The sequence below is a fragment of the Rutilus rutilus genome, assembly GCF_951802725.1.
Source record: "Rutilus rutilus genome assembly, chromosome: 22".
Lineage (NCBI taxonomy): Eukaryota > Metazoa > Chordata > Actinopteri > Cypriniformes > Leuciscidae > Rutilus > Rutilus rutilus.
Window position 1 is genome coordinate 23,865,707 of NC_140227.1, and position 27,879 is coordinate 23,893,585.

The following is a 27,879-nucleotide window of genomic DNA, read 5'->3' on the forward strand; positions in this document are numbered from 1 at the left end:
ATAATAACTAAACTCTATTCACGGGCTTATAATGTGCTGTCAAGAGCTCACCAACAGGGAGCGGAATACCGTGTGTGGAGCATCAGCATCGCTGTGGTGGAGGTCGGAGAGGAAGAGTGATGTGTGGTGCTGATGCTGGGATCCAGACGGGCGGGGAGCAAACAGGGAGCATCCAGCATCCTTAGCAATGGTGGAGAGAGGTCTAAAGAGTATCCTGACGCGGGAAAAGAGGTTATGAGCCTCCGTACATAAGAAAATGAGCAGGTAATAAGCGCCTTATATTTCAATTTCGCTGTGGCACAATATGGCTGGTTCTGTGATGCCAGGCCGGAGAACCGCTGTCATTTTAAAACAGCCCCCGTAAGAATATAAATTCAACCAACTGCATCCATAATGTCTGCCAATAATTTTAGCATTTCTTGGAAAATGAAGAAGAAAAAAAAGCTTATTATATGCGTTTGCTGAAATAACACAGGCCTATTGAACCCCCGGTGTTGTTTATCGGCTTCAGTTTGAGATGTGTAGTTCTGTTAGGATGCTTTTCTGTTTGGATTAGTATCTTTACTTTTAGCCTAGTTAACTATTCAGGGTTTTGTAATTTAGAGACTTAATTCTCTCTAATTTTGTTTTGTTGAATAGGCTAGTTTATGTAACTATACAAAATGAACATTGACAACGAGTGTAACAGGGAGGCGGAATGACAAATCCTACTACGGCGAAGACATAGCTTATGAATAATAATTATGTCATGCTGTCGTTGCTGGCTGGGACGCAATTAATATTCATGAGCCAAGCGTTCCTCCAAGCACGATTCGTTGGTTTACTAGCGCAGCGTCTGCCTATTACCCAATCACGCAGCTGTACTAGATGGACGTAACGCAACGTAATAAATATTTATCCACAAAGCGTCCTCTACAGATTGCGAAGAGTCACTGCATGGGTGTTTGACGCGCTGCAGTGCGGACCAGCGCAAAGGATGTTGCGGACAGTTGCGTTCTGTGAGAGCTGTGCCGTTTGTTTATCAAAATTAATTGGATGTCTCGAATATCTGGATAGAATAGCATTCATGTACATACTCTTTTAATTTTCTGTCGTTTGGAGGATTGCAATATGATGCTCCATAGTGCTTGTTTATACAGCGAATTAGAGCACCTGTCTCGTGCCAGATTTGTATATTTGCTTTAACCTTGGACTTTTATGTCATTAATATGCATGGTTTTTATTTTATAGGCGTGATGTTTACGATTAGATAACCAACTACGCTTCCAGTAGGTGTTTTTGTGGTGGTCCACTGTCTTGCAGTGCATTGTCAGTGTTATTGAAGAATGGTTTAAGTTACTGTACATTCGCGTTTTTCTTAGTAATACGGCTATTAATTTTAGCACGTAGATAGAATTTTTGATAGATGGAACATCAGTAATAAAATGCAGAAGTCAGGCGGTTTATGGTTTTAGGAAAGGTCCCAGCTGATGGGTTGTGTCACTGTGAGGTCCCAAATGAAGATTTCAAAACGACGGAAAAGACTGACTTTTCGTAGTCTGTGTGCCAGGTAGGGAGAGAGACTTCCAAATATATTTTAAAATATGCATTTGCTTTTTACTGTTTTACTAAAGCATGTGAAATAATCTGGAGTAAGGCTTGCAATGAATTTAGTCTTATGTAAAACATAAATGTTTAATCGTCTTTTTGTGAAAAAAGTGTACATTTCCTGCAAATGTATAATTTGTCTTTTTGTAAAAAAAAAAAAAAAGTGTACATTTCTTACAAACTTTACTCCACCTTTCTGACATAAGGGAGAATGGGGTAAGATGTGTCACCCTCACATTTTTTTTTGTATTCCGATATTTTGAAAGGGTCCATCACAGGACGTCTGATTGAAAGAAAAGTGATGATTTTATTTATTCTAAATCGGTATTTGCATGTCAAAGTACATTTTCTACAAGGCAGGTAAAATTACTTTTATGTTTTTACGTTAAAACAAATATGCAGAATATTAAACTTTTCTTTAAAAGCTGTGAATAATGTGCAGTAAAGAGTTTGGAAAGGGACTGAACATTATTAAAAAATAAATTGTATAAATTATTTATGTTGAATACATGACTGTTTTGTTTGTGAATTCATATTTCTATGGCCCTGTAATATAGATGACGCTTCTCATCTTATTCAGAAAACCTAAAACAAAAGTGGCACAGCTTACCCCCACTCTCCCCTATGCTTTTAAACACAACATTTATGCATTTATAAAAGCATTATATGTATTTACTGTCTTGTCTTTCTCACTGGCCCATATGTGTCCTGGTGTGTTGTAATGTGTGTATGTATCTGTGTCCATTCCACTGTGTTGCACATATGTTTTGTGTTTTCTTCAGTTCACAGGGCTTTCGTAACGGCGATGTCTTTTCGTAATGTCAAGTCAAAGACATATTTTTCCTTTTGCGCATCAGCTTATGATTCAATAATGCATGTATCACCTTTCTCTGGGACATTGAGTGCAAACTGACCTTTGTGACATTCATCCTTAAGGATTCAGTTTCTGTCTGACCCATGCTTGCCTTAAGATGGATGGTGAGTGTCATAATAGTCAAAAGAGGAACAGCTGATGGTTTGAGATTGTATCAAATGTGCCAAATCCTTGACAACTAGCACAGAGAAGGAAAACAAAACAGCCGGAACGTCATTTCAAGAACTGTATCAGCTCAAAGTGCTCAAAACCAATTGCTTGCTAAGTATAATCCATCTCTTCTCTTGTTTTTCTGGCTTGTAGGCTGGCAAAGGAGGGTTTTGGTGTCGACTAAATTGGTCAGTTGCAAGATTTTTGTCAGAGACGTAAGGTTATTGAAGAGATTTGTGAACATGGTGAGAGAGTTACACCGTCCTTCATAGTTCCCCCCTTTCCCTTCCTGGACATGTGGCTGCACTTCACTTTTCAGAGTTTGATCACAAAATGGCTGTTGACGCTTCCCTTCCCTGGGATTCAGAGGAACTTAAATGATTATTCTTTGCTAATTGAGGTGACCTGAATGAAACCCCCTCTGCTTTTCGCTCACCGTAACCTCACATCCCATGGGTCCCCTGGAACGAAACAGAAAAAAAAAAAAAACCCTCACACGCAGATTAGTGGGAATACAAGCCGTGCGATTTGAATGCTTTAGCTTTTTCGCCAGCATTACGGCCTGTGCGCGAACAACACCCGTAAGACTGTTCGGAACCTGCTTTTTAGATAGCCGCTCATAAGGGAGAGGGTAGATAGCAGCAAATGTAGAAACTATTAAGAATATCCATCTGTCCTTTGGCCTAAAGTGGATTCCCTTTATTATGGGAATGAAGCAATAGCATTTCCACGCATTGTGGTTTCTCATGCAATATAAAATTTGACATCATCTCAAAATATAGTCACAAAAGAGTGCAATAATCGGGTTCCGGAAGTAAAAATCTCATTCATTTTCTCCAAAGGGGAATACATTTTTAATTATCACTTATAAACCTTTAAAGAAAGATCTAATGTGAGTAATGAGATTGTTAATCAATGGTATATACCTTTTTTAAAGCCATCAGCCCACATTATTTCAACTGATTTAGTTGAATAATCATGTATAACAGTTTTTTGTTGAATAATCACTCGTTTAAAACTACACTACCCATGATCCTTCAAAGAAATCTCCATCAATCAGAGAACTGAAATGCCAAATCCTGCCGAATTTTTAGAGCCTGCCTACTCCCATTAAGCACTGCGAATGATGTAAAGAGTCGGTCTCTTTATGCTCTCAAATTTTGAAGTAAAATATATTATTTCTACAGTATAATCAACACCTATAAATCCCTAGTTTTTATTTGATTATGTCATTCGCGCGGCTTCATGAGATTGTAGTTCTTTCCTTCATTAAAATTAAAAACGGTTCGGTACAGTACACAATCTTGTACCTGTCTTTTTGTCCGATGTGGTCAATTTACAAATCGTAGCTGGTTGATTTGGTTCATGGCTTATAACTCTTTAAATTAGACTTTTTATAAATCCGTATTGATGGAAAAAATACTTCCGGAACCAAGGTCGCCGAAAAAGTGGGCGGGCACCACCATGGAAATTGTCGATTGGCTGTAATTGAAGAGATTGGAAAGTAAGGCTATAATGGACAAAACAAGTTGAATAGCTTCATTCTTCTACAATGGCTGTTACAGTCACAACAATATACTGCAGCTGTTAAAGAGCCCATTGATAACCAGCCACTGAAGGGTGTGGAAATGCTGGCTTGATGAACTTCAGTTGTATCTCAGTGTTCAAAAACCAACACATAGTGATTAAACTCTTCACTGCTCACATTCTTTTGCCAACTCATGTGAATTCGAACCAAACATGATTTCAATGTATTATATTTTCGTAAAACAGCATCATTCATCCCTGTCACTGCCTGTATAACATTCAGACTATCATCTTCCAGTTGTTTTCTACAAATCTCCTTGTTTGCATCTATCAAGGGTACATCAGTGCAGGTGTCAGTAACTTGGCACATGAGTTGGCAATATTACGCTCTGTCACTGTTCTTGGCTGAACTTTGTCTACCTGATGTCATAGTGCAGTTTGTTCATAGATTGTCCATAGAGCACTTCTCTAAGATGCTGCACTAGAGACTGCAGCTCTTGACGGATGCTGGGCTGGGCATGAGTTAGCGATTGAGCTACTGAATCTGAGCCGAGCTGGGCCCTGCATGTTTAACCAACAAAACAACGGTGCTGCATGCCAAATAGCATGTTATTGGGTTCTTATATGCATCTTTCTTAACCTTAGTTTAATAGAAGGTAACTCCAAAATTGAACCTTGGAGTAAAGTTTCTTTACTGCATTAAACATTTCGAGTCTCTCATTTTAGTGCTGAATTTCATTTGTGTTAAGAGGCTAATGTTCAATTTAAAAGTAGCGGGACAGCGGTGTTTAAGAATCCAATGACCAATACAGTTTACTGTCAATCACCTGGTTTTAGAAATAGAGATCGACCGATATTATTTTTTTTAATTATTTTTTTTATGACCGATACCGATTATTTTTGTTTACGTTGCTTGTTACCGATATTAAATTAATTGTTCTATTTGTGCTTTTTGACTCAATACTTATGTCTTATAATTTATGCAATTACTTTACGTGTGAAGTTTGTTTGCTATTGAACACACACAGATTCATTGTTGGAAACTATTTTTGACAACTTACCAGATTCTGTTGCACTAAATAAACTAAATAATTAAGCGCTGATAACTGACTTAACAAAAGCGTGTGAATATCTGTAAAAAAAATAAAAAAAAATTGGTCAAACTGATTATCCATTTACAATTGCAGTAGTGTTTGGCTGCTTTATTTTAGAGATGCACAATATATCGGTTATTAGCTGATACTGGATATTTACAGTAATTGTGCATGTTTGTTCCCCGTTTTGTAACATCGTCATTAAACACTCAAAGTTAACCTTTAAAAACACTTATAACTTAATAACACTTAAATGCAATCTTTAGCCAGTCTCAAAATGAATTCACTTGTAATATTTTAAAATGACACATTTTTTACTGTTTTATTTTTAATTAATTTACACAAAATGGTATAGAATTTTAATATCAACCATTTCACACTTATCGGCCATGACATGAACATAATTATTGGCTTACCCATATTAGCCAGAATTTTAATATCAATGTATCCCCTTTTTTGGGAAAAAAGCGATATGTGTTATTTTAATAAATGCTTAATTGTAAGGTTGTTAATGAATATTTTAGATGCGTTCATAATGGTTTCTTCCATTATCAGAAATGCCCAGCAGACTTAATGGAACTGTTTTAGTATCCCTTGTTAGCGCACATCGTAGGCTACTTGGCCTATGTATAATAGCATGTGCTGTTAGAAATATCCTCACTGTTTGTTTAAGGGGTGTCATTACTTTTTTTGTTTTCTAAGCATTTCCTCCACTGTTTGTGGCCATTTTATTTGCGTAGGCATTTGGGTCAAAAAGTATGTGGGTCAATGGATGTGCCTAGTAGACTTTTCTTTGTCTGCTAACAGCATAGTAACATTATAACGCTCAAAGCAGACTTTAATGTCAGCATTTTGCCTCTTGAATATGTATCAGTAAATAACCGCAGGAATAAATTGGTGTTCTATCTCATAACTTCTTTTTAAAATCAGGCATTCCAAAGCTAATCTTTGGAATGTTACCGTTTGTTGAAGTTTGATGGCAATTGCATGTAGAAGCCAGCTCAACTGACCTATAGCACGTCGGCAAAATGGCAATAGCGATGATGAATAGGTGATTTAACAATTTTTGGTGGCTTTTCACAGATAAATGGCTCGTTTAAGCTGGGGGCTGCCAGAGTGCTCTCAGGGTTGCAGTGCCTAGCACCAGCTCTGCAGGACAACGCCAACATGAACGGCACTGCAGAGCAGCAGGACATTCTGCCCCCAAATTGCATGGTCAAAGAACGATGGAAAGTGGTAAGTTTTCAAAAGATCAATACATGACATTTGTACACACAGGGACACACACACACACACACTGAATTTGTTTTGGTGTAGAAACAATTTTCACTCAGAAATTGCAAGAAAATTTCACAAGCTATTACAAAGAAATTAATACATTGAATTAAACGTGATATTAAAATGCTCAAAATAAAACAAAACAAAATAAAACATTCAGTTTGCTTTCACTAATTTGACCTAAAATTGGTGCAGAATCCTAAATATTTGTTTTCCATTATATTTCGCAAAGTTTCTTTGTTATACATTTCTCAAAACCCTGTATGTTTTGTTTACTTTCATGTTTAAATAAAATTTTGAATCCCATATTTCAAGATGTTGAACTATTTTTAACATAATAAATAAAAATACATAACTTTAATTAAATAGTTTGGGGGGATCAAAAAAATATTAGTTTTAAAGAAATTAAAAGTAGAAAATAAAAGTGACAGTAAAGACAGTTCTTTTACATTTTTATTGATCAAACTGTCCCGGAATTCTTTTTACCATATAAGTTGCAGATTTTCATTAAAATGAAATGGGGAGCTTCTCAAAAAAAAAGTATGCGGGTACATATAGAATAGATAAAGCTTCCCATCTTTTCTCCTATGCTCTTAGTAGATTATGTAACAGTAAAGCTCTTTTGACCCCAATCACTGGGACTGTCTTGTCAAAAGACATCACATAGAGATAAAATTCCTCAACAATTCCCAGTACAAGGGAGAAGAGAATCTTCTCACATGACTGATCACTTCTAGTCCAAGTAAACGGGCTCAAGAACCACTAGAACTAGACCATCAAATAGACATGATGATTTATGAGTCATTTGAAATCACAAATCTTCTGCTTGCTTTCTCCTTTGTCTTGTGGACATGTATTACTCTGTATGGTGCGGATATGAAATTTGCGACAAATTTATGCAAAGCTGACTAATGTTTGTTCTGCAGTGGGACTGCTGCACTACAGCATATCCCTGATCAATAGATTTGCCCTCTAGATTGGTTTATCAATGAAACAAGGATTATTCACATCTACAATAACATGCAGATTCTGTTACAGTATTATTTGTTGAGCTTGTTGTTTTAGTCTGAATTGAAATCAATATCTCAGGTGAGTAAAATAAAGGTACTATTGACGCACTTGAAATGTTGAAATGTTTCCCAGATGCTTCTTCTAAAAGACACTTTGCATGGCTGCGTGCATTTTTATAAGATCATTGAATATCGACAACTTTTAATCACAACTGTTTCTCTGACTTTAGGTTTCCCAGCTCATACTTGAAATCAATACCAAATTAAACAGAAAAAAACATCTTGTTGTGTTCCTTTTTGATGTACAGCTGAAGAAGATAGGAGGAGGGGGGTTCGGGGAAATCTACGAGGCGTTGGACCTGCTGACTCGGGAGAATGTGGCGTTAAAAGTGGAGTCAGCTCAACAGCCCAAACAAGTCCTGAAGATGGAGGTGGCAGTTCTGAAGAAACTGCAAGGTAAGACATGGTCATCATTAGGTCTTGGTTTTTGGTACAGCATCAACATCACTTTGACATTGACAAGATATCACATTGTCCGATTACTGAAGACAAATTCCCCACAGAAATGCACAGGGTCATTCATGTTATACGGTACCCTTTGAACTCCTAAAAACTGTATTCTTGTGTTGTAATTTAAGGAAGTTTGTCTACCAATTGCATACCCATTTATAATACGTTTGTATACACTATCATTTAAAACATCAAAAGTGACTTATAATGTTACAAAAGATTTCTTTTTCAGATAAATGCTGATTTTTGAACCTTCTATTCATCAAAGAATCCTAAGAAAAAGTATATCATGGTTTTCTACAACTGATTTCATCATTAATGATAAATTATCATCATATTAGCAACAAATCATCATATTAGAATGATTTCTGAAGGGTCATGTGACCCTGACGACTGATGCAATGGCTGCTGTAATGGAATAATATTTCACAATGTTTCTGTTTTGACTGTATTTCGATCAAATACATGCAGCCTTGTTGAGCATAAGAGAGACATAAAACATTTTAAAAAATCTCACCAACCCCAAACCTTTGAATGGTAATGTATATTTTTAACCATTTATTAAAACCATTCTTAAATTACCATACTGACTTCCTGCAAATTTATCATATCCATTGCTAATATTTGTTGTTTGGGCTGTTGTTTTCCCATCATTATGTAACTTCCTGAAGGATGATTTGATTAGTTAAAACACATAAAGGACATAAAGTGATATTGAGGACACAGGAAAAAATGATAAATTAATTTACAATTAAGACAGTATTACCAAGAAAACATGTTGGAATCATTATAGAAAAGAAAGACTCAAAGAAACATGAGCCCTGCTGTGTTTCAAAGGCTTTATAGATTAAGAGCTAGTCGCATTGTATAATTTTATACAGTACTTACTTAGTTGACATCATAATGACTGAGGCATTTATTAAAAGCTGTAAAGACTGACCATTCCATCACAGTGGACCATGTGCGTGGCATGTTGTATATTTAGCACTGTGAATGAAGCGGCAGTAACACAGCCTACGTGACTGAGAACATGTGAAGCTATACGCACACACTCACATTCTGATGATTCAGTTCAGCCATTAGTCATCAGAAAGAAGCAAAAAACGAACAAAAAAGAAGTACAAGTTGTCATGTAATGGCATATAGTATAAAGAAATTGTTGATTGGCCAAGTGGACATGGGTATTAGCCATTTAATCAGCCTGACTAATAATGCTATTCTTTAATTTTTGTATATAAATTACTTGCACATGTTAATGTTGTTTTCTTTTTTAGGTAAAAACCATGTGTGCAAGTTCATAGGCTGTGGGCGAAATGATAAATTCAACTACGTCGTCATGCAGCTGCAGGTAAACGACTGCCTTTCATAATATAGGCGGTGCATATAAAACCAAAGCTCACACACAGCGATGCAAATAAGTAATCCTTCATTTGAAAAATAATCATTGATCGATGAAAGTCCGTGGAACATTTTATAGTACGTCATAGATAACCATCACATGCTGGTTTCTCTCAAATACTGAAGCTGTCTTTTACTGGTGTTATGGAGGTGTGAGGGCTTCACTTACACTTCATTATCACTCTCAGGGTAGAAACCTGGCAGATCTCAGGCGAAGTCAGCCACGCGGCACCTTTACCATGAGCACAACCCTCCGCTTGGGAAAACAGATTCTAGAATCCATTGAAGCCATTCACTCTGTTGGCTTTCTCCATCGAGACATCAAACCGGTAATATCTAATAGCCTTCCTGAAAATGCAATTGCCTTGTAATCATGTGTCTAATAATAAGATAATGCAACACTGTCATTTGATTTCCAGAAGTGATTTTATTTATCAAGGATGTATGGATTTTCTTTCCAGTCAAATTTTGCCATGGGAAGGCTGCCTTCAACATACAGGAAATGTTACATGCTCGATTTTGGGCTCGCACGACAGTATACAAACACCAATGGAGAAGTCCGACCGGTATGTCACAGTTTAATTCCTTTTCAGTATTATTAATTGTTAATTTTATCATTTACTGGTTAATTATGCTCATTTGTTGTATGCGCTGAATGAAAGTACATGTTTCCTGCATTGCAATGAAATATGACATTTCTGTCAATCAATATTATTGGTTACAATCCAACCATGATATTAAGTTGTCTTTTGATTGAGCCCAAAGGTCTGGTTTTATTAAGAAGCGCCTGAGATTTCTTTGAGCAATAAAAAGCAATATTCACTGTAACAGTGCAGGCTGGCAGAGAGACGAGCTTGAAAGCTCATGAGAGGTTTACAGAGCTCTCTGAATCAGGCACTGGGCTGTTTCCTCTTTTAGCTCATTACAAAGAGCTCTTCATTCGCACATGTTCCTCTCTTCTCCATCCTTCACACTATCTCTCTATTTCTCTGTACGTGCAGGTTTTAATGCAGCGGTATGAATAATTAATACGACTGCATGCATCAGTGAGCAATGCCCCCCAGGTTCCAGCCTGAGAGAGTGTAATATTTTCAGCCCTCTTTCTCTCTCTCTCTCTCTCTCTCTCTCTCTCTGGCTCTCTCTATTTCTCCCTCTTTCGCCATTCCTTTCTCCATAGCTGAGTCAGCTGCACTCATTGATTCAGGCAGGAAACTGAGTGTCATCCTTTAGTCTATCTATCTATCTATCTATCTATCTATCTATCTATCTATCTATCTATCTATCTATCTATCTATCTATCTCTCTCTCTCTCTCTCTCTCTCTCTCTCTCTCTCTCTCTCACTTACTCACTCACTCACTCACCTGGGCAATGCAGTGCTGCAGCACTAAAGTGGTTTGGCTCTGTTTTTCTCCTGCAACCTTCAGTAGTTGTTTGTCTGTTCCTGCAGCAGATTGAACATTTTGCTTAGGTTGATCCAAAACTACCTCTCCAGATCAATTAATAACTTTATAATGGTGAACAAATAGCAAAACAGGTTTAAAACCAGACTGTAACTTTACTGTGAAGAAAATTCTGCACTTTAAATGCAATTGCAGCATTTTTTTTATCCAATCTGTGGTATCCAACTATCCATTCATATTAAATCATTTTTAGGATTATAAATAGTTTTGGTGTCCTCAGAACTGTACAGTATATGTTGCCTTTTTTAAAAATGCATACAGTATAAATAGGACAATGAAGGTCCAGAGTCATATGCTGCCATGTTTGTTTGTTTGTTTGTTAATATTTGTTGATGTTTGTAAATGTTTTAGATTGTACCCCATTTTTTAAATATAGCTACTTATTTGTTATACTAACATTTTCCTATTGACAGCATTTGAAGGACATTGCATGGGGTCATTTGTATAATTTTGCCTGGTGCAAATGGACATTATTTCTGCTTTTTCTTTTGTTTGACCATCTTGTCTTATTTTTGCAGTTTTCGTTTGGGGTTTTAAGTTATGACGTGCATGTCTGACGTATTTCTCCATCTGTTCCCTTCTCCCCACACTCTCACCAATGGAAAGACTTTCATTGTGAGTGACTTCATGGAGTTCTCATCTTTGCTTTATATCTGACCTCATATTTTTTCATTTATAGCTTATATATATATATATATATATATAATATGCATGCATTAGGAGAGTTTGGCATTCAAGTTCAGCAAAAGTGCAGTTTCTATAATTGTCAGTAAAGAGTGAACACGGTAAGAGAAAATGAACAGATGCTGCTTGTCATGTCATTTAGTTAATCCAAAATAAATTTGTTGATTTGGTTTGTAAGTAAGTCCCATTGGGACTAATACACACTCATGCACGCACAGACACACAGGTAAATTTACGCGACGGAAGGTGTTTACCTTTTGCGTTGCGTGTTCAATGTTCTGGAAGAGTGGAACACTATGTTCAGTGGAGTGTGTGTTGTGCATTGTGTATCCCTCTCCTGTTGCTACAATACCACTAAAATAGAAATTAAATTAATAATGCATAAAATATACACAGGAATATTTTTGTCTGATTTGTTTTGATTTGTTTTGATATGTTTGATTTACCTAAATATGTATAGAAAATTCTAAGTATTACAGATGATGAAAATAAAATGCAAAAATAAACTTTTCCTAATACATTTCTGCTTTTAGCCCAGAACTGTTGCAGGATTTCGAGGGACTGTTAGATATGCATCTGTCAATGCACATAAAAACAAAGTAAGTGCTTAGTCTATGTCTACTTATGTATTTATATCAAGCAATGTATTTAACAGGATATACAATAATCTAATGTTATTTCCCTATTCATTTTAATGGAATTCTTGTGTTGTTTTTTTATTATAGGAAATGGGTCGTCATGATGACTTATGGTCATTGTTTTACATGCTGGTTGAATTTGCTGCTGGGCAGCTGCCGTGGAGGAAAATTAAAGACAAGGTGCTCTGACTTTCCTTGCCTGATTTGAAAATCAGTGTTTGTTATCTTTTTTTACTCGATGTTTTTACTCGAAATTAAGTTTTATTTTGAATCAGACCACCATTGTTGAAAGGTGCTGTTGTCATCTGCATCATTTAGGAGCAGGTGGGTCAGATAAAGGAGCGCTATGACCATAGGATGCTGCTTAAACACATGCCATCAGAGTTTAATGTCTTCCTGGAGCATGTTTTAACCCTTGACTACTACACCAAACCAGACTATCAGGTACCTAGAATAGAAACTCTAACTCTCTTTATATCTTATTATGTTTACTAAATAGATGTGTACCAAATAGAATACAAAAATAGATTTTTATAATGTTATTTCAATATTTTAAAAACGTTTTTCCTTTTTATTTGACTATTTATTACATTTTACAGTGCTATGCATAAGTTTAGACACCCATACTAAAGTTGACTAAAAAGAGGAATAAAAAATCATCTTTTGGAAACTGAACTTAATGCTTTAATTTAAAAAATTAGGAAAAATCCAACCTTTAAGGACACCAATTTTCTTTGTGAATGAATAATGCATCGTAAATAAATAAATGTTCTTCCTTAAAATACAGGGTGCATAAGTTTGGACACCCCTATGTTAAATTCCCATAGAGGCAGGCAGATTTTTATTTTTAAAGGCCAGTTACTTCATGGATCCAGGATACTATGCATCCTGATAAAGTTCCCTTGGCCTTTGGAATTAAAATAGCCCCACATCATCACATAGCCTTCACCATACCTAGAGATTGGCATGGTTTTATTTCAGTTCAGTTTTCAGTTTATTTCATTGAGAGATGATCTTATGGAAAGTACCCCATGCCAATCTCTAGGTATGGTGAAGGCTATGTGATGATGTGGGGCTATTTTAATTCCAAAGGCCAAGGGAACTTTATCAGGATGCATAGTATCCTAAATTATTTATTTTTTTTAAATACTTAAAAATAAAAATCTGCCTGCCTCTATGGGAATTTAACATAGGGGTGTCCAAACTTATGCACCCTGTATTTTAAGGAAGAACATTTATTTATTTACGATACATTATTCATTCACAAAGAAAATTGGTGTCCTTAAAGGTTGGATTTTTCCTAATTTTTTAAATTAAGGCATTAAGTTCAATTTCCAAAAGATGATTTTTTATTCCTCTTTTTAGTCAACTTTAGCATGGGTGTCTAAACTTATGCATAGCACTGTATGTATTGGACATCTACTGTATCTCTCTCTGTCTCTCTCTCTCTCTCTCTCTCTCTCTCTCTCTCTATATATATATATATATATATATATATATATATATATGAATATTAAATATTAAACATATAGCAATGTATAAGAATTACATGGATACATTTCATCATACAGATATGAGTAGTCTTTACTAAGGTGTCTTTTCTGTGTCAGCTCCTGATGTCAGTGTTTGAGAACAGCATGAAAGAACGCATTATCACAGAGAATGAGGCATATGATTGGGAGAAAAGTGGGACGGACTCCACGATGTCTGCCACCACACCGACAGCAGCGCAGCAGAACACACGGCCTACAGCGGCTATGGTTGGGTAAGAACTGCATGCATGTGTGAACACATCACACGCCATGTGTATATGCCTGTGGACGTGTGACCCTATAAATCCATCCATCCATCCATCCATCCATCCATCCATCCATCCATCCATCCATATTGTTAAAGATCCTCTTGTACACGAACACACAAATGCACCACACTTTACAAAACCCACACTAATTCACAGGCAGCCTCTCGAGGGATTTTGTTATTGTCGTACATTGTCACATAAAAGCCGTACAGATGGACGAAAGGCATGATTAACGTCTGAAATACTCAAGCAACTGAAAAAACAAGGGACAAGCTTGAATGTGTTGTCTTATTTGTTTTTCTTAATCACTGTTATTTGCATACTGATACATTTTGCAAACTGATTTATTAGTCACAAACATCCAATGCTTCTTGGAACATTGCGGTTTGTTTTCAGTAGGTTTACATGTTCAGAGAGGAGAATACTCACTTCTGATGGAAATGTCACTGACTTATTTTAGTCCATTGCAGTTCTGGAAAGGCAGAGTTGTTGTATTGCTCCAGGACATGAGGAACATTTTACCATGAAATAGAAAAACGTCTGATGACTTTTAAAGGAGTTCCCCCTCTGATGCTGCTTCTTGAAAGCTCTGGGTGATATTTACAGAAAATGACTCTATAAAGGTGAAGCATGTCATAAACAGATTTTTTTTTAAACAACCCCAAGTAGGTTTCCCAAAACATTTTCTAAAGTAATTCAGGGTCGACTTGATTTTTTATTTATTTTTTATTGAAATTGATTGTGATCTTTTCTTGAACCTTTAGGGTCATAAATGTAACCCAGATGCCTGGTGACCTTCAGAGGGAAAATACAGATGACGTTGTGCAGGACGAGCACCTAAGCGATCAGGAAAACGCCCCTCCGATTCCCTCTGGCCGGCCGGCTGCTGGCAGTCAGTTACCCACTGACGCAGATGGATGGGAGGAGACAGACTTTAATCGCAACAAACTCAGGATTAACATTGGAAAGGTGCAGAGCACTCCAATGAATATAATCCAATCAAATACTTGTCATGATCATATTTTAAAAAGCAATTTTGTTTATTTTAAAACCAATTAAACATAATCCATTTGAAGTTTTATAAGTCAGTTTTTTTTTATATTTCATTTTCTTTGATTTTATGTTGCAGGGAGGTCAAGAGGAAGATGGTAGCCGGGGTGTGTGTCCTGTGTCGCCACAACGGGGAGGGTTGGACTCTCCAGGTATGCAGGTGCACTCCCTCAGGTACCGACGGGTCAACAGCCCTGAATCTGATCGCATATCTGCCGCTGATGGACGGGATGGTTACGGACAACGGTGGGTCGAATCAACCAGTCAGAAGTTAGATAACGAACCATCTGTTTATAATATTAGCTTGACTGTTTTGAGTCTTAATACATTTTGTGATGCTGTTTTTGCACTTACCTTTATCTATTGAGTTCCACATGTAAAGAGATAATAATATAATGAGTAGGCTATTTTCTTTGATGAAATTTTAAATCACTGCATTATTCAAATAAAGTCATTACAACATGATTATTTCATATACACTACTGTTAAAAAGTTTGGGGTCAGTAAGATTTTTTTTAAAATAAATGTATACTTTTATTCAGCAAGGATATCTTAAATTGATCAAAAGTGACAGTTAAACATTTATAATATTACAAAAGATTTCTATTATTATGAACTTTCTAATCATCAAAGCATCCTGGACAAAAAAGTATTAAGCTGTTTTCAGCAGTGATATTCATGAGAAAATGTTTCTTGAGCACTAAATCAGCATTTTTGAATGATTTCTGAAGGATCATGTGACACTGAAGCCTGTAGTAATGATGCTGAAAATTCAGCTTTGTCATCACAGGAATAAATTACATTTTAAAATATAATAAAAAAGAAAATAGGTATTTTAAATTGAAATAATATTTAAAATTTTTACTGTAATCATTTTTTATTATTTTTTTCCAGCAAAAATAGCGTGTGTATATATATTTTTATAAATAACGTGTATATATTTTTTCTGGAAAATCAAAGGAAAAAATATTTATACTACAGTGAGAAATATTTTAATTTTTTCAATTTTCCAGCAAAAATAACGTGTATGTATGTATATATGTATATGTATGTGTATATATATTGTTCCTGTAATAAAATATAATATTGTGCTCATACTGCCCTTTCATACTATTCATATTTTTGTGTCATTTAGCATCATAAATTGATTATTTATTCCTTTCTCAGCTCTCGAATGGACATCCTGGGTTCTCCTTCTCGGCATGTTTACTCTTCCCAGCCTGCTCAGATGCTGTCCATCGACGGTTGTCGCGGAGACCGTGGTCGTAATGAGGCCTCTGCGTCAGTGGACCAGGAAGCCCACAGCAATGCCTTCATCCGCTCCGTCCCACTCGCGGAAGAGGAGGACTTTGACAGCAAGGAGTGGGTCATCATAGACAAAGAAACGGAGCTCAGAGACTTCCACCACCTCCCAGGAGCCGAACCCACCACATCCGGTACCACGGATGAGGAGCCGGAGGAATTACGCCCTCTGGAGGAAGGAGAAGAGCGGCGGAGACATAGAGGGACAGATCCGTCAGTCAGGCCCAAGACGTCACACGGCGACCGGACGACACGAGGCATGCTGCCCCTTACGGAGGAGGAGGCGTCCAGGAGGAGCGGGAAAGGCCAGTCAACCTCAGCGGAGAGCCCTGTGCAGTCACCCTGTCACTCGCTGCCCTCCGGACGGCCACGGCGGAGAGAGTCAGAATCCAACGGACCTCAGAGACAGGTAAGATTATCCTGACTAACCTGCACTGACATTCTTAGCCTAAAGATGGAGTGCATTGCTGGGTTTAAGGTGAGTGAGGCTGAAAATATTTGATGGTGGTAAAGAAATCATGAGGTCCAGTTAGAAGCGCTATAATAAATTGTTTGTTTACAGACACTTTTTTTTTTTTTGTACATCATTCTTTGGATGCGGTGTGGGTGCAATGTTTTCAAGCTCATGAGATGCTGAAGAAAAATGGTCTGGATAAGAATTTTAAAATTAGATCAGGAAAAGGATGCTTGTTCACAAACCAGCTTTATCAGCTGAGTACTGGATTTTATCAGCTAATAATGAAATAAATGATAGGGAAATATCAGATAAGATGGCAGGAACACTATACTGTAATTTCTTTATATTACATTGCATCTTGTTACTTCTCTGCTTGCAAATTAATAACAGATATTTTCAAAATGATATTATTTTAAAAACATATTAATTAAAATATTTGATATTTTATAAAAATTTCATAGAAATTCAATACAAAAATGTTTATATATACACTACCTACCATTCAAACGTTTGGAGTCAGTAAGATTTTTTTTTTTCAGCAAGAAATGTATAAAAAGTGACAGTAAAGATATTTATAATATTAAAGATTTCTATTTCAAATAAATCCTGTTCTTTTGAACTTTCTGTTCATCAAAGAGTCCTGAAAAAAAAAGTATCAGCACAACTGTTTTCAACATCGATGATTATGAGAAATGTTTTCCATCTATTAAAATAGAAAACATTTATTTAAAACTGTAGCAATATTTCACAGTGCAGCTGTTTTTACTGTAAAAAAACCTGAAACATACAAAATCTTACTGATCCCAAATTTTTGGACAGTTATGTATAGGGATGCACGATAAATCGGCCACCATATCGGTATCGGTCGATACGTGTTCATTTTTAATGTTATCTTTATCGGCTCGATAAGAAAATGTTGCCAATTAAAGTAAATAATTTCCTTCAGCTGAGACACTTCAGATGTGCACTGTTCGCCATGATGGTTTTGAATTGTTTGAAATATGATTTCAATCACTTCAAAAAAGGAGTGTAACATGCGCAGTACAAGTCTGTCATATAGGCTACATAAAATTATAATGAGAATATTATAGTTGTGTGCTTGGGACATGGCTTTTAATGGTGAGACTTTTGTTTTTGCAAGCAGGCTCTCAAAAACGATATCGGCCAATGTATCGGTTATCTGCTTTCAAATATAAAGAATTATCGGTTATCGTGTCAGCCATCATTTTCATATCGGTGCATCCCTTGTTATGTATCTGTATGTAAATGTTTGTAATAAATTGTGTAAAAAATATTACTAAACCAACCTATAATCCTCTTTGGAGCGCTTTCAGTCTTGTTTTAAATGTGGTGCCTGATCTCACACAGAGAATGACCTACATCAGGAATTTCTTGAACCTTTAGAAATGTGTTCACTTTTCACTTGTTCCAAGAGCGAACATGAAATACTGGTTCCAGAGACATGTGCAGGAGACTTGGTTTAGCTTAAGTCCCATTATAGCGCTTTTTCAATTTTTAAAATAGCATATCTGTCTTAAAACCAACTTTAATCTATATAAAGCCAGTGCTTTGTGATGGGGCGGTGCTATTGTCTCCACTTTTTACAGGGTGTGTGCCTATTTCTTTCTCCCTTTCTTCTCTCTCCATCTGTCACTCTCTCTTTAATTCACTGTCTGACACACAGACTCATGCCTCATCTCTTCTTTTCTGACCATCAAACATTTGGTTTTCACATGATTTGCTACAATGTAATGATTCTTCTTTGTTCATGATTTGTATTTTGGAAAACTTTTGTATGCAGAAGTTCAGCTGTAACTAAGGGGGTATTCAAGGTCATGTACACACTACAAAGCTTTGATCAGGTATCATTTTCATATGTAAAGAATAAGGAGTCTTTCGTACTACAGTTTTGTGAAATGGAGGTAACCATAGTGATTTTTTCACACCCTGCAATTGTAAACAAGAAACATGGATACCAAACAGTGTTAGTGACTGATTAACGTGCCATTTGTTATGAAATAATTTATGCTCATTAAGCTGATTTCATTGCATTAACTAGCTGCTCACTTTAGTTCTGATCGCACTACATGGATTTAAATCAAATTCAGTTGCTGCAACCTTAAAGGGATTGGTCACCCAAAAATGAAAATTCTGTAAAAAAAAATATTCTTTTTTTTTTTTGTCCATATAATGGAAGTCAATGGTAACCAAAACTGGTTGGCAACATTCTTCAAAATATCGTCTTTTATGTTCCACAGAAGAAAGAAAATCATACAGGTTTGGTACAACATGAGGATGAATAAATAATGAATAATGAATAAATAATGACAGAATTTTCATTTTTTGGCTGAACTATCCTATTTAATATTCTAGAAATGATTTAACTTGTTTAATTCAGTTGTCACTCCTGTAATAAGTGAACTCAATATGAACAGAATGGGATTAAAAGTAGCTGCAGTGTGTACATGGCCCAAATTTCTTTTCTTTTATTCTTTTTTCCTTTCCAGATAGAATTACTAGATGATTTCTTAAATCTTCAGAAATATCCGGTTTGTTTTCAGCAGTTTTTCAGAAAAAAACACAAAAAACTAGACCTTTGCTAAATGGATTCCGGGGCTGCGTATTTCTTGTCCTTCAGAAAAACACTTTTTACAAATTTTTTTTTTTTTTTTTACCTCAATACTGTGTTTGTGTCTTTGACTGCGTTCAAAATGAGGGGTCTACTGCTGAGCGTTCCTACACATTTTTTCAACTCTGACTGTTGTTTGTCTTTTTAGGACGCTCAGCACTAAACCCGTCAGTAAAATTCTGCACTAATTCACATTAAAGTTATTCATTTTCATATTTTAATGTTTGTCATCCCTCATAGTCCAAAACAAAATGTGTGAGAAGATTTCAGACGCTCTTTACCACTAGGGTGAGCCAGATGACATATAGTAGACCAGCAGTTTTGCTCATCTTAAAAGTTAGCTAGCTAGTTCATAGCTAGTTTATTCTTCTCATTTACCCATGAGGAAACATAGCAGAGGAAAAAAATTTCTGGGGCATTTTTCTGAATTCTGTTTAGAATAACTTGCCCCTTACATTGTTTCGCTGTAAACACAGTCACAGCCTTTTCAAGCTGAACTGAGATTGCTGGATTGTCTCTTTTGTATGATAGCCAAAATCTCAAATCAAAACAGATGAGGATGCTCATTTTCCCAGCAGTCTTCACCTTTTAAATGCCCACTGCCTTTTGCTCGGCCTTTCGCTCAAAATCACGTATGACACGTTGATTTCACCCACGGAGAAAATACCAAGGCTGCCGCTGGAGCCACAAAAGAAGAGTGAAAGAGGTGTTTGCGGTAAGCACAGTTTAGGCTAGTCCCTTTTGTACCTGTTTGATGAACTTGCTCATTGTTTTTTCTTATTTGAATTCTGTTTGCCATCATTTTATCCATATTTACCCATTTTTATCCACGTGTGTTTGTGTTTGTATGCCTGACCATTCATTTTTCTTAAGTTGTCCGCATTTACAACGACGGTGTGATGATACCGATCGGTAAAATGGTTAAAGTACTCTTTGTCTGGAATCTCTCTGCTCATTGTCTTATTATACGTGGTCACATGTGGCACATTTTTGAGAGGTGGATCTGCATCAAACGAACAGCCTCTGTGGAATAGAGGCTCTCAATGTTGGCTGCCCAACCAAAAAGAAAAAAACATAGCTATCCCTTTAGCTTTGTCTCTTGTGAAAACTTGTTTCCAGGCAACCCGTTGTAGGTCTGTGTAAAGAGAGCCCGTTCCTCTCTTTCCTCTGAGTGTCTGGCGTTCTCCTCACTGCATGCGACTGGGGAGATGCCTTAAATGTTACAAATACAAATCCTCTGTTAAGCTCGTGAATTTCAACGCTTGCTCTTTCTCGTTTTATTTCAGCTGGATGATGACAGGCCTCACACGGGCCCACGTTCCAACCAGCTGCGACGTCTCGCCTCCTACGTCTTCTCGTCCTCGACGTTGGAGACTGAGCAGTACCCTCACGCCGGAGGATCCTTCATCCAGCGCAGCCGGTCGGCCGAGAGCAGCCCGGCTCACGGTAACCTCCGATCGGGCTCGAGGCGTCACGCTCCCCTGCAGCCGCCCGGAAGTCCGCGCAGCAGGCACTCCATGCTCAACGTGTCCCGCGTGCAGATCCAGCAGATGCTGGCCAAACTGATGAACAAAAACAGCTGAGGAAAGCTGACGTAATCTCTTCTCACACACCGATGTGAAAGACTCTTTTTTTTTTTTTTTTTTTTTAAGGATGTTGAAATATTTTTTGGGAAAGATGAAGTCTTTTCTGATGCAATAAACTGTAGAGGGCTGTAAGAAGGGAACGACCGATGTGTTAAAGGGAATGCCATGCTTTTACACACGCTGTTCATAACTCGCACTTTCTGCTTGTTATGAACAAACGCTTTAGTCATTTTAATCACTCTGTGAGTAAAAAAATCACATTAGATATAGCAAACTATAAAGATATTTATAGCCGAAATTCATTACCTGCAGTGGCTATTCGTGAACCTCAGTTGCATGTGTTGCATTTGCAGCTGTGGTCAACCTGAAACATAATACCGCTGCCTTTAATATGCAAGTTATTTTATTGTCTTGCATATATATATATATATGAAAGCAGTTTCCATTAAATACCATCTTTTTTGTGCGTGTTTAGGAAGGTGTGTAGATAAAAGCTTCCATATCTCATTTAATCATATATTTATGTGCATAGAGCTTTGAATGCGCTGTGTACGCATTATATCTCATTAAATACCTCCTAGTTAGTCTTGGGTTGGATGCACAGTTTTGTGTTGTATGTTATTGAGTAGCAAATTAATGTGTGTGAGACTACTGTAGGGTCTTTTGTGTACTGTTCTCACTATTGCACTTTAAAAAAGACACCGAATTGGAGCCATAGCTGTTTCCTTGGCGATGTGATTGATTGCAATAAGATGTGAACGGTGGTTTTGAATTGAGCGGTACAAGATTGTCATTTTCTCAATTAAAATCCACTAGTGTTTATACTGAAAAAAAAGGGCATATTCTAGAAAATATTATGTACATTAGACATTTAGTGATTAAATAGCACCTTCGTTGAATAAACTTCATTTTATGGATGTTGGTGGCTTAAGTTGTTTTAAACAACCTAGGCTTGAAAGTTAAATGGCTCTTGCAGTGTTGTTGTAGCAGGCAGAGATCTTTTGGCAATATAACATAAGATGCATGCCTGGATTGTGAAAGTTGATGGAAAATGTATTTATACTTTCCTTTTGTCAGGAAAGAAAAATGATATGGTCATTAATTGTTTAGAAAACCATTACTTTTGCTAGATTTGATTTAATTTATATTTTTGATTATATTTTTTAAAACGACGACTAAAATTAAACTGCTTTTTTGTTGCAAAATAAGTGTTTTTTAAACATATTAGAAACATGGGAATTCAGAAAAAGTGTATTCGAAAACCTGTTGTTTGTTCACGCATACATACAACTTATAGTTTTGGAGTGTGTACTGCACCTTTATATGATAAAATTGTGCATCTTCAGTCAGTGCATATTGAAATTGTATTAGAACAGAAATGATACATTTCAAAAATGACTTGGTTTCTGTATATGTTTCTGGTACTGTCACAGTCATGGCTTCTCACATGAATGTACTGTTATATACCCAAACAGGCTGCTAACTCTTGCACTTATTTTGCACATTTGCTTTTGCCTGGATTACATCAATATGTTTAGCTGTAGTTTTACAGTAATGGCACCGACATTAACGGTGCAAGAAAAGTCGTTATTGTTGAGACTGTCCAGATCTGTTGACTGGGAAGTACTGGAAAGACAGTGCAGTTCAAAACCTTATTTTTGCATGACTAACAAATGAAGTTGGTCCATGAAAGCAAGTGAAACTAAGACAATTTTGTATGGCTTATGTTATGCCTTTATGTTTCCATGAATTGTATATTGAAGTGATCAATAGAAAAATATTCCTTTGTTTTCATTACAAAAAGTTTTTGTAAAAGATTTTCTTTTAGTTTTAAGTTCTGTTTACATAATTTCCGAAGGCCTTTTATTTTATTTCTACCTGAACATCTGCATGTGATGCTCTGAAATACCAAAAAGAAATTAATTTAGTCTATCACATCCCACCACTGCTCTTATGAGTTTTTGATGGTTTTACTTTATGCCTATACACAATGCCTTTGTCACAATAACACCTTTAGGATGGAGGAAAATGCTGTATCATAGCTGTAATGTGCATGTTGTATGATATATTGTTGATTGCAGGGTCATTCTATATAATGTATATAGTGAGATGTGATGGATCAAGGACGTTTGGAGCATAATCATGTCTGCAGGGAGTGATAATCTTAGCTTGGTGTTGTGAGAAGCTTCACTTGAACTACAATGAACTCTACTATGTTGACACCGATACACAGCTGAAAAGCAACAATGTACACAGAACAAGCTCTTGGAGCTGATACAAGCACCGACTGTTGTCAATATTTAATGTATTCAGTATATTTGCAATTAAAAACAACTACCGGTATGTGTCAATGGTAACAGCGCTAATTTAAAAGTGTGTGCTGTTAAGTAACAGTGTAAAAATAAGTTGCAGAAGGTTTTATTTAACTTTTTATGTAACCAGGCAAGTAATTTAAGAGCAAGATTTTATTTACAATGACAGTCTGGTATTGCTATGTAATGTAAATGGGCTGTGATCTGTTAGATTGATGTACAATAAGCATATTACCTTTTCTATCACAACATCACTGTACAGTATGCTTGTAATATTTCCAAGTTAAGCATGTATTTTAAACTTTTTTTAAATGATAGGATAATTGTACATATATATCTAAGAAAGAGACATTAAATCAATACTGTATAGATAAAAGCATGTTATCTGGTTGGTTTTAGTCTGTATGTATTGTATAGAAAACCTGTATGTTGGATACACTTGAAAAAAAAAAAGCAAAATATGACTGGCTGCTGTAAAATGTAAAATTCTTTAACACATTTTTGTGCCTTTTTTATGTATGTAATCTAGACAATCTTAAAAAGCTTGTGTACAATTTAAACATAATTAAAGTCTTTGAGAAAAAAAATTGTTGTATTGTGTGGTTGTATAATGTATAGCAATGATTTTATCTATTAGAAATTAATAAAATGATTAGAAAAAGTATGTGTAAACTCAGTTATGAAGTACAGTATGTCTTCATATACAGTAAGTATGTGTTCCTGGAAAGTGTTTTCCAGGAATATCTTACTGAACAGGATCTCGTTGTTTCTCATAATTTTTCTTACACTGCCTTACCAATATGGCAGTATTGTAACTTTAGCATTTTTATGTTATCCTTTAGGGCCCAACCCCGGGTGAGCCCCTATTGTCACCTACTGACTACAGGACTAAATCCCCATCCTCTGAGAAGGAGATGTTTCATATCCTTCCTAAACTGCAGGCTAAGAGAGCCGACTTCCTCACCGTCATGCTTACAGGAAGCCTACACCAGCGACGGGCCTTCACAGCCACACCGCCTGATACACAAAATGAGGGACCCAGAGATGACGATGTCACGAAGAGTGAATCTAGTAGTGGCGCAAGCGAAAAGAGCACTGAACCTAGTCAAGATGGGGCTCCTTCCACCTTAGTGGCCGATGATCCGCACAAGGAGTCAAAAGAACCGGGTTCTGTTGCTGAAGTAGATCCTGACCAAGAGGACGTCTCGAACACCCTCGTTTTGTTTTCACCAGGAGACACAAAGAAGTCTCCCAATGTTATAAATGCGACGGATGTGGATCAAGCTGTGGCGGGATCTGATGCCCCTCAAAATGAGCCGTTGGATGAAGTTGGTCGACTAGAGGTGCAGGTCCAGGAGGACATAAAGCAGGCAGAGAGGTCTTCAGATGCAAGGCAACCTGATGCAATTAGTGTTGACCCATCCATACAAACATCTAAACTGGTGGTAACTGTCTCAACAGCTTTGGTGGCCTCAGCCTCAATTGCATCACCCCCTTTCTCCAAAGTGGAGCGAACGTTTTTACACATTGCAGAGACAACCCATCTGAATGTCATGTCATCCAGTGGTGCACAGGTTCTTGAAGTTTTAGAGGAGGTTGAAGGCAAATCACAATCCAAGCGGATAAAGGACAAGTCAGTCCTTTCTCAAGAGCCAGGAGGAGTTGCAGCGTGTGTCCAGTCTGAAGTGACCTCTCAGACTCTTACAGAGGAACCTCGGGTACTCAATGTTCTGCATGGGTTTTTGCCAAATGAGACTGCTAAAAAATGGGAAGGTCTTGTGGTTCCTCTACTCTCAGAGTCTAGGGAACCCATCCATCAAGGTTCATCAACTGAATCCAAACAGGATAAACAACAAAAAGAGGAATATCAAGAGGAGAACACAGTACCTGAAAGTGTTTCTAAACATCCACGACCGAGGAGCAAAATTCCTATCCTAGTCCCAGAAGAAGAGCCAGGATCTGAACAATCCCTGCCCATCAAAGAGCGACTGCGTAGAAGAGCCATGCAGCAAGACCTGGCCCGTCAAGCTGTAGAAAGACAACGTCAGGGCCGCTGGATAAGACTAAATTCCAGGACTTCATCCTCACTATCTTCTGGAGACGAGCCCAAGAGACCTTCAGAGACTCTCTCTACTACAGGCTCAGAGGAAGATATTCACGTATCTGATGATTCTGTCAAGAAACTCAAGAAGAAGGCTGAGGAAAAGTACCAAACAGAGTGGCACAGCAGGATCCCACGGCCAGTTACCCCAATAAGAAAGCCTTCAACTAAACTAGTAGTGGTGGCTCCTGTTATCCATCCTGAAGCTGGAAATGCAAAATTAGAACAAAAGGCAAGCAATGGGTAAGTTCACTTCAAACATGTTTGACTGCCAGGGTTGTGCATCGTTTAGAATCAAATTGAGAAAGCATTGAATTTGAATTTCTTTGGATTGCAACTCCAACTCAAATTCCAATTCAGTTTTCAATATAATTCACACTTAAGAATTTAATGGGAGCCATTTCTGTAATTCAGAATTTTACACAGTCCAGCTGACAGCATACCAAAAGTATGAATATGGTCAATTAAATTGTATTTTGTTTTATTCACCTTAGGTCAAAGTTACAACCACAATCAGGATCAAGTGCTCCACCACTTCACACAAGATCAAAATCAACATTATCTTGTTCTACCAAGCCAAGTGGAAGCAATCGCATGCCTCTCTCCTGTATTCCGGCTTCGTCTCGTCGCAGCTTAAGCACCACAAACTGCACTTTCTCTTCAACCCGTATAGCTAGTCCTTCGCCCCATAGGCTACCCATACGAACTGCAGTTAGCGAATCTCGCAAGCAGCCGTTTGCCCTCCGTACCACTGTGGATCTCCCACTGAAGTCTAGGACTACTACTTGTAGTGGTCCTGCAAAGGACCCCAAACCATCACCAAACCAACCCACCAATACACCTGTAAGGAATCAAACCAAAGCTTCTGCTCATTCAAAGAACACAGTACCCATGAAAAGGGAAAAAAGCACAAGCAACAAAACAGCTGCAGCCAGATAAGACACTGTGACTGCTGTTTACTGGGATTGTTTCTTCTCAATTACTTGAACATATTGCCTCAACATGTAATCGGCCCCATTGACCAAAATTAACCTTTTAATTAATTTAATGTTCTTCCTAATCTACAAATGGCTATAGTTCTAATTTTGAATTCTGTACCAAATAATTTTATGTTGTACTATAAGGGTGAACAATGTAGAACTTTCACTTTACTGGAATTTTTTTGGAATATAATGGAGGAAATGTCACATTTAGCTTAATCGGTGCTATACTGTATATGTGTTGTTCTGTTGTGCATATTTAATTCAATATGTTTTTGAAGGTGTACTTTATTATTAGTTAGATGCCAAGTTGTCTTTGACCCTTGACACACAATAATAATGTATAATTATTTACAACATCTAAATCAATCATACAGTATATTATGTGTATTTAGGCAGCACAAACTATTATAGACCACCAGACACACAGAACATTGTAAAATCTGCCACATATCCAAGGACAAATGCACAAATTTTTTCTCTGGTCTGCAGCTCGGCCCTCTTTGTAAACCTTGTGATGATGGGCATGCCTTGTCTTTAGCTTGTTACAAGTGTTTGATGATACTGCTGTATGCTTGTATATATTCTTTTCAGTATTTCTTGCAGAGACCTCTTTATTTTTATCAGGCAAAGGAAATGGTAAAGTATTTGGGTTTTAGTTTTCTTAAAGGAATTTATTGTGGGTTCTACACTGAGTTATCTCATTTTCTAAGCATGGCAGAAATCACACATTATTAATAATTGTCAATACGGATTATTTCTAAATGAACAATTTTCACCTCTTTTGCTCTTATTACAATGGTGAGATGTTAAGTGAGATTTCTGTTGGAACAAGGAGCATAAAATGATCAAGTCTTAGTCGTGTTATGTTGTTGTTTTTCTACAAGTGACACATTCCACGTTCTTCCCAGTCATTGAAAACATTTCCGTTTTTGCAGGTACATGTTTGATTTACGAAAAGCGAATGATGAGTCAGTCAACTCGCTTGTGTTACTCGTTGTATATATATACACACTTAATTTTTGCACACAGATTTTTAAGTAACTCATATTTGGAATTAAGTAAAAAAATAAGTATAATTAAGAAAATAAGCGACTTTAACTTGGCCAATTAGAGTTTGGTGAGTAATCATTTCTACTCAGTTGAAGCATTTAACTCCATCAATATAACACTAAATTAAGCCATACTTTTAAAGTATAAACTTTCCTTAAAAATATTTAAGTAAACAGTACAGTGGATAGTGTGTGGACAACATATCTACTTAATAAAAGTAATGTGGTACCCAGCCAAACACATGAGACCTCAATACTTGGTGCACAATACACAATAACGGTAACATTCGTTGGATAATTTTTGAGTATGAATGTGTCATTTTGAGTAAAATGAACTCCAGATATCACAAAAGAGCAAGTTACTAAACCTAACAACATTTCTACAATCTTAAATTGAG

General features: G+C 36.8%; 1 protein-coding gene across 2 annotated transcripts; it reads left to right on the plus strand.

Annotated features, from left to right (window-relative positions):
- Positions 1-76: 76 nt before the first annotated feature.
- Positions 77-27,286, plus strand: ttbk1a (tau tubulin kinase 1a). Of its 2 annotated transcripts, none has more exons than XM_084396206.1 (15): positions 77-264; positions 6,316-6,468; positions 7,829-7,976; positions 9,305-9,378; positions 9,617-9,757; positions 9,890-9,994; positions 12,107-12,172; positions 12,299-12,391; positions 12,530-12,655; positions 13,822-13,976; positions 14,777-14,981; positions 15,142-15,308; positions 16,230-16,773; positions 24,191-25,692; positions 25,944-27,286. In XM_084396206.1, exons 2-15 carry the CDS (start codon positions 6,400-6,402, stop codon positions 26,386-26,388), a joined length of 3,840 nt encoding a protein of 1,279 aa, XP_084252332.1. In that variant the 5' UTR covers positions 77-264; positions 6,316-6,399; the 3' UTR covers positions 26,389-27,286. The 2 variants fall into 2 exon arrangements, with proteins under 2 accessions (XP_084252332.1, XP_084252333.1); XM_084396207.1 differs by lacking the exon at positions 77-264 and adding an exon at positions 917-1,549.
- Positions 27,287-27,879: the final 593 nt, after the last annotated feature.

Bases quoted from the DNA above. Each gene is read 5' to 3' on its own strand.
- ttbk1a (XM_084396206.1), top strand. From the start codon at position 6,400: ATGAACGGCACTGCAGAGCAGCAGGACATTCTGCCCCCAAATTGCATG. The intron at 6,469-7,828 runs GTAAGTTTTCAA...TTTGATGTACAG, and splicing joins TCAAAGAACGATGGAAAGTG to CTGAAGAAGATAGGAGGAGG. The intron at 12,656-13,821 runs GTACCTAGAATA...TTTCTGTGTCAG, and splicing joins ACACCAAACCAGACTATCAG to CTCCTGATGTCAGTGTTTGA.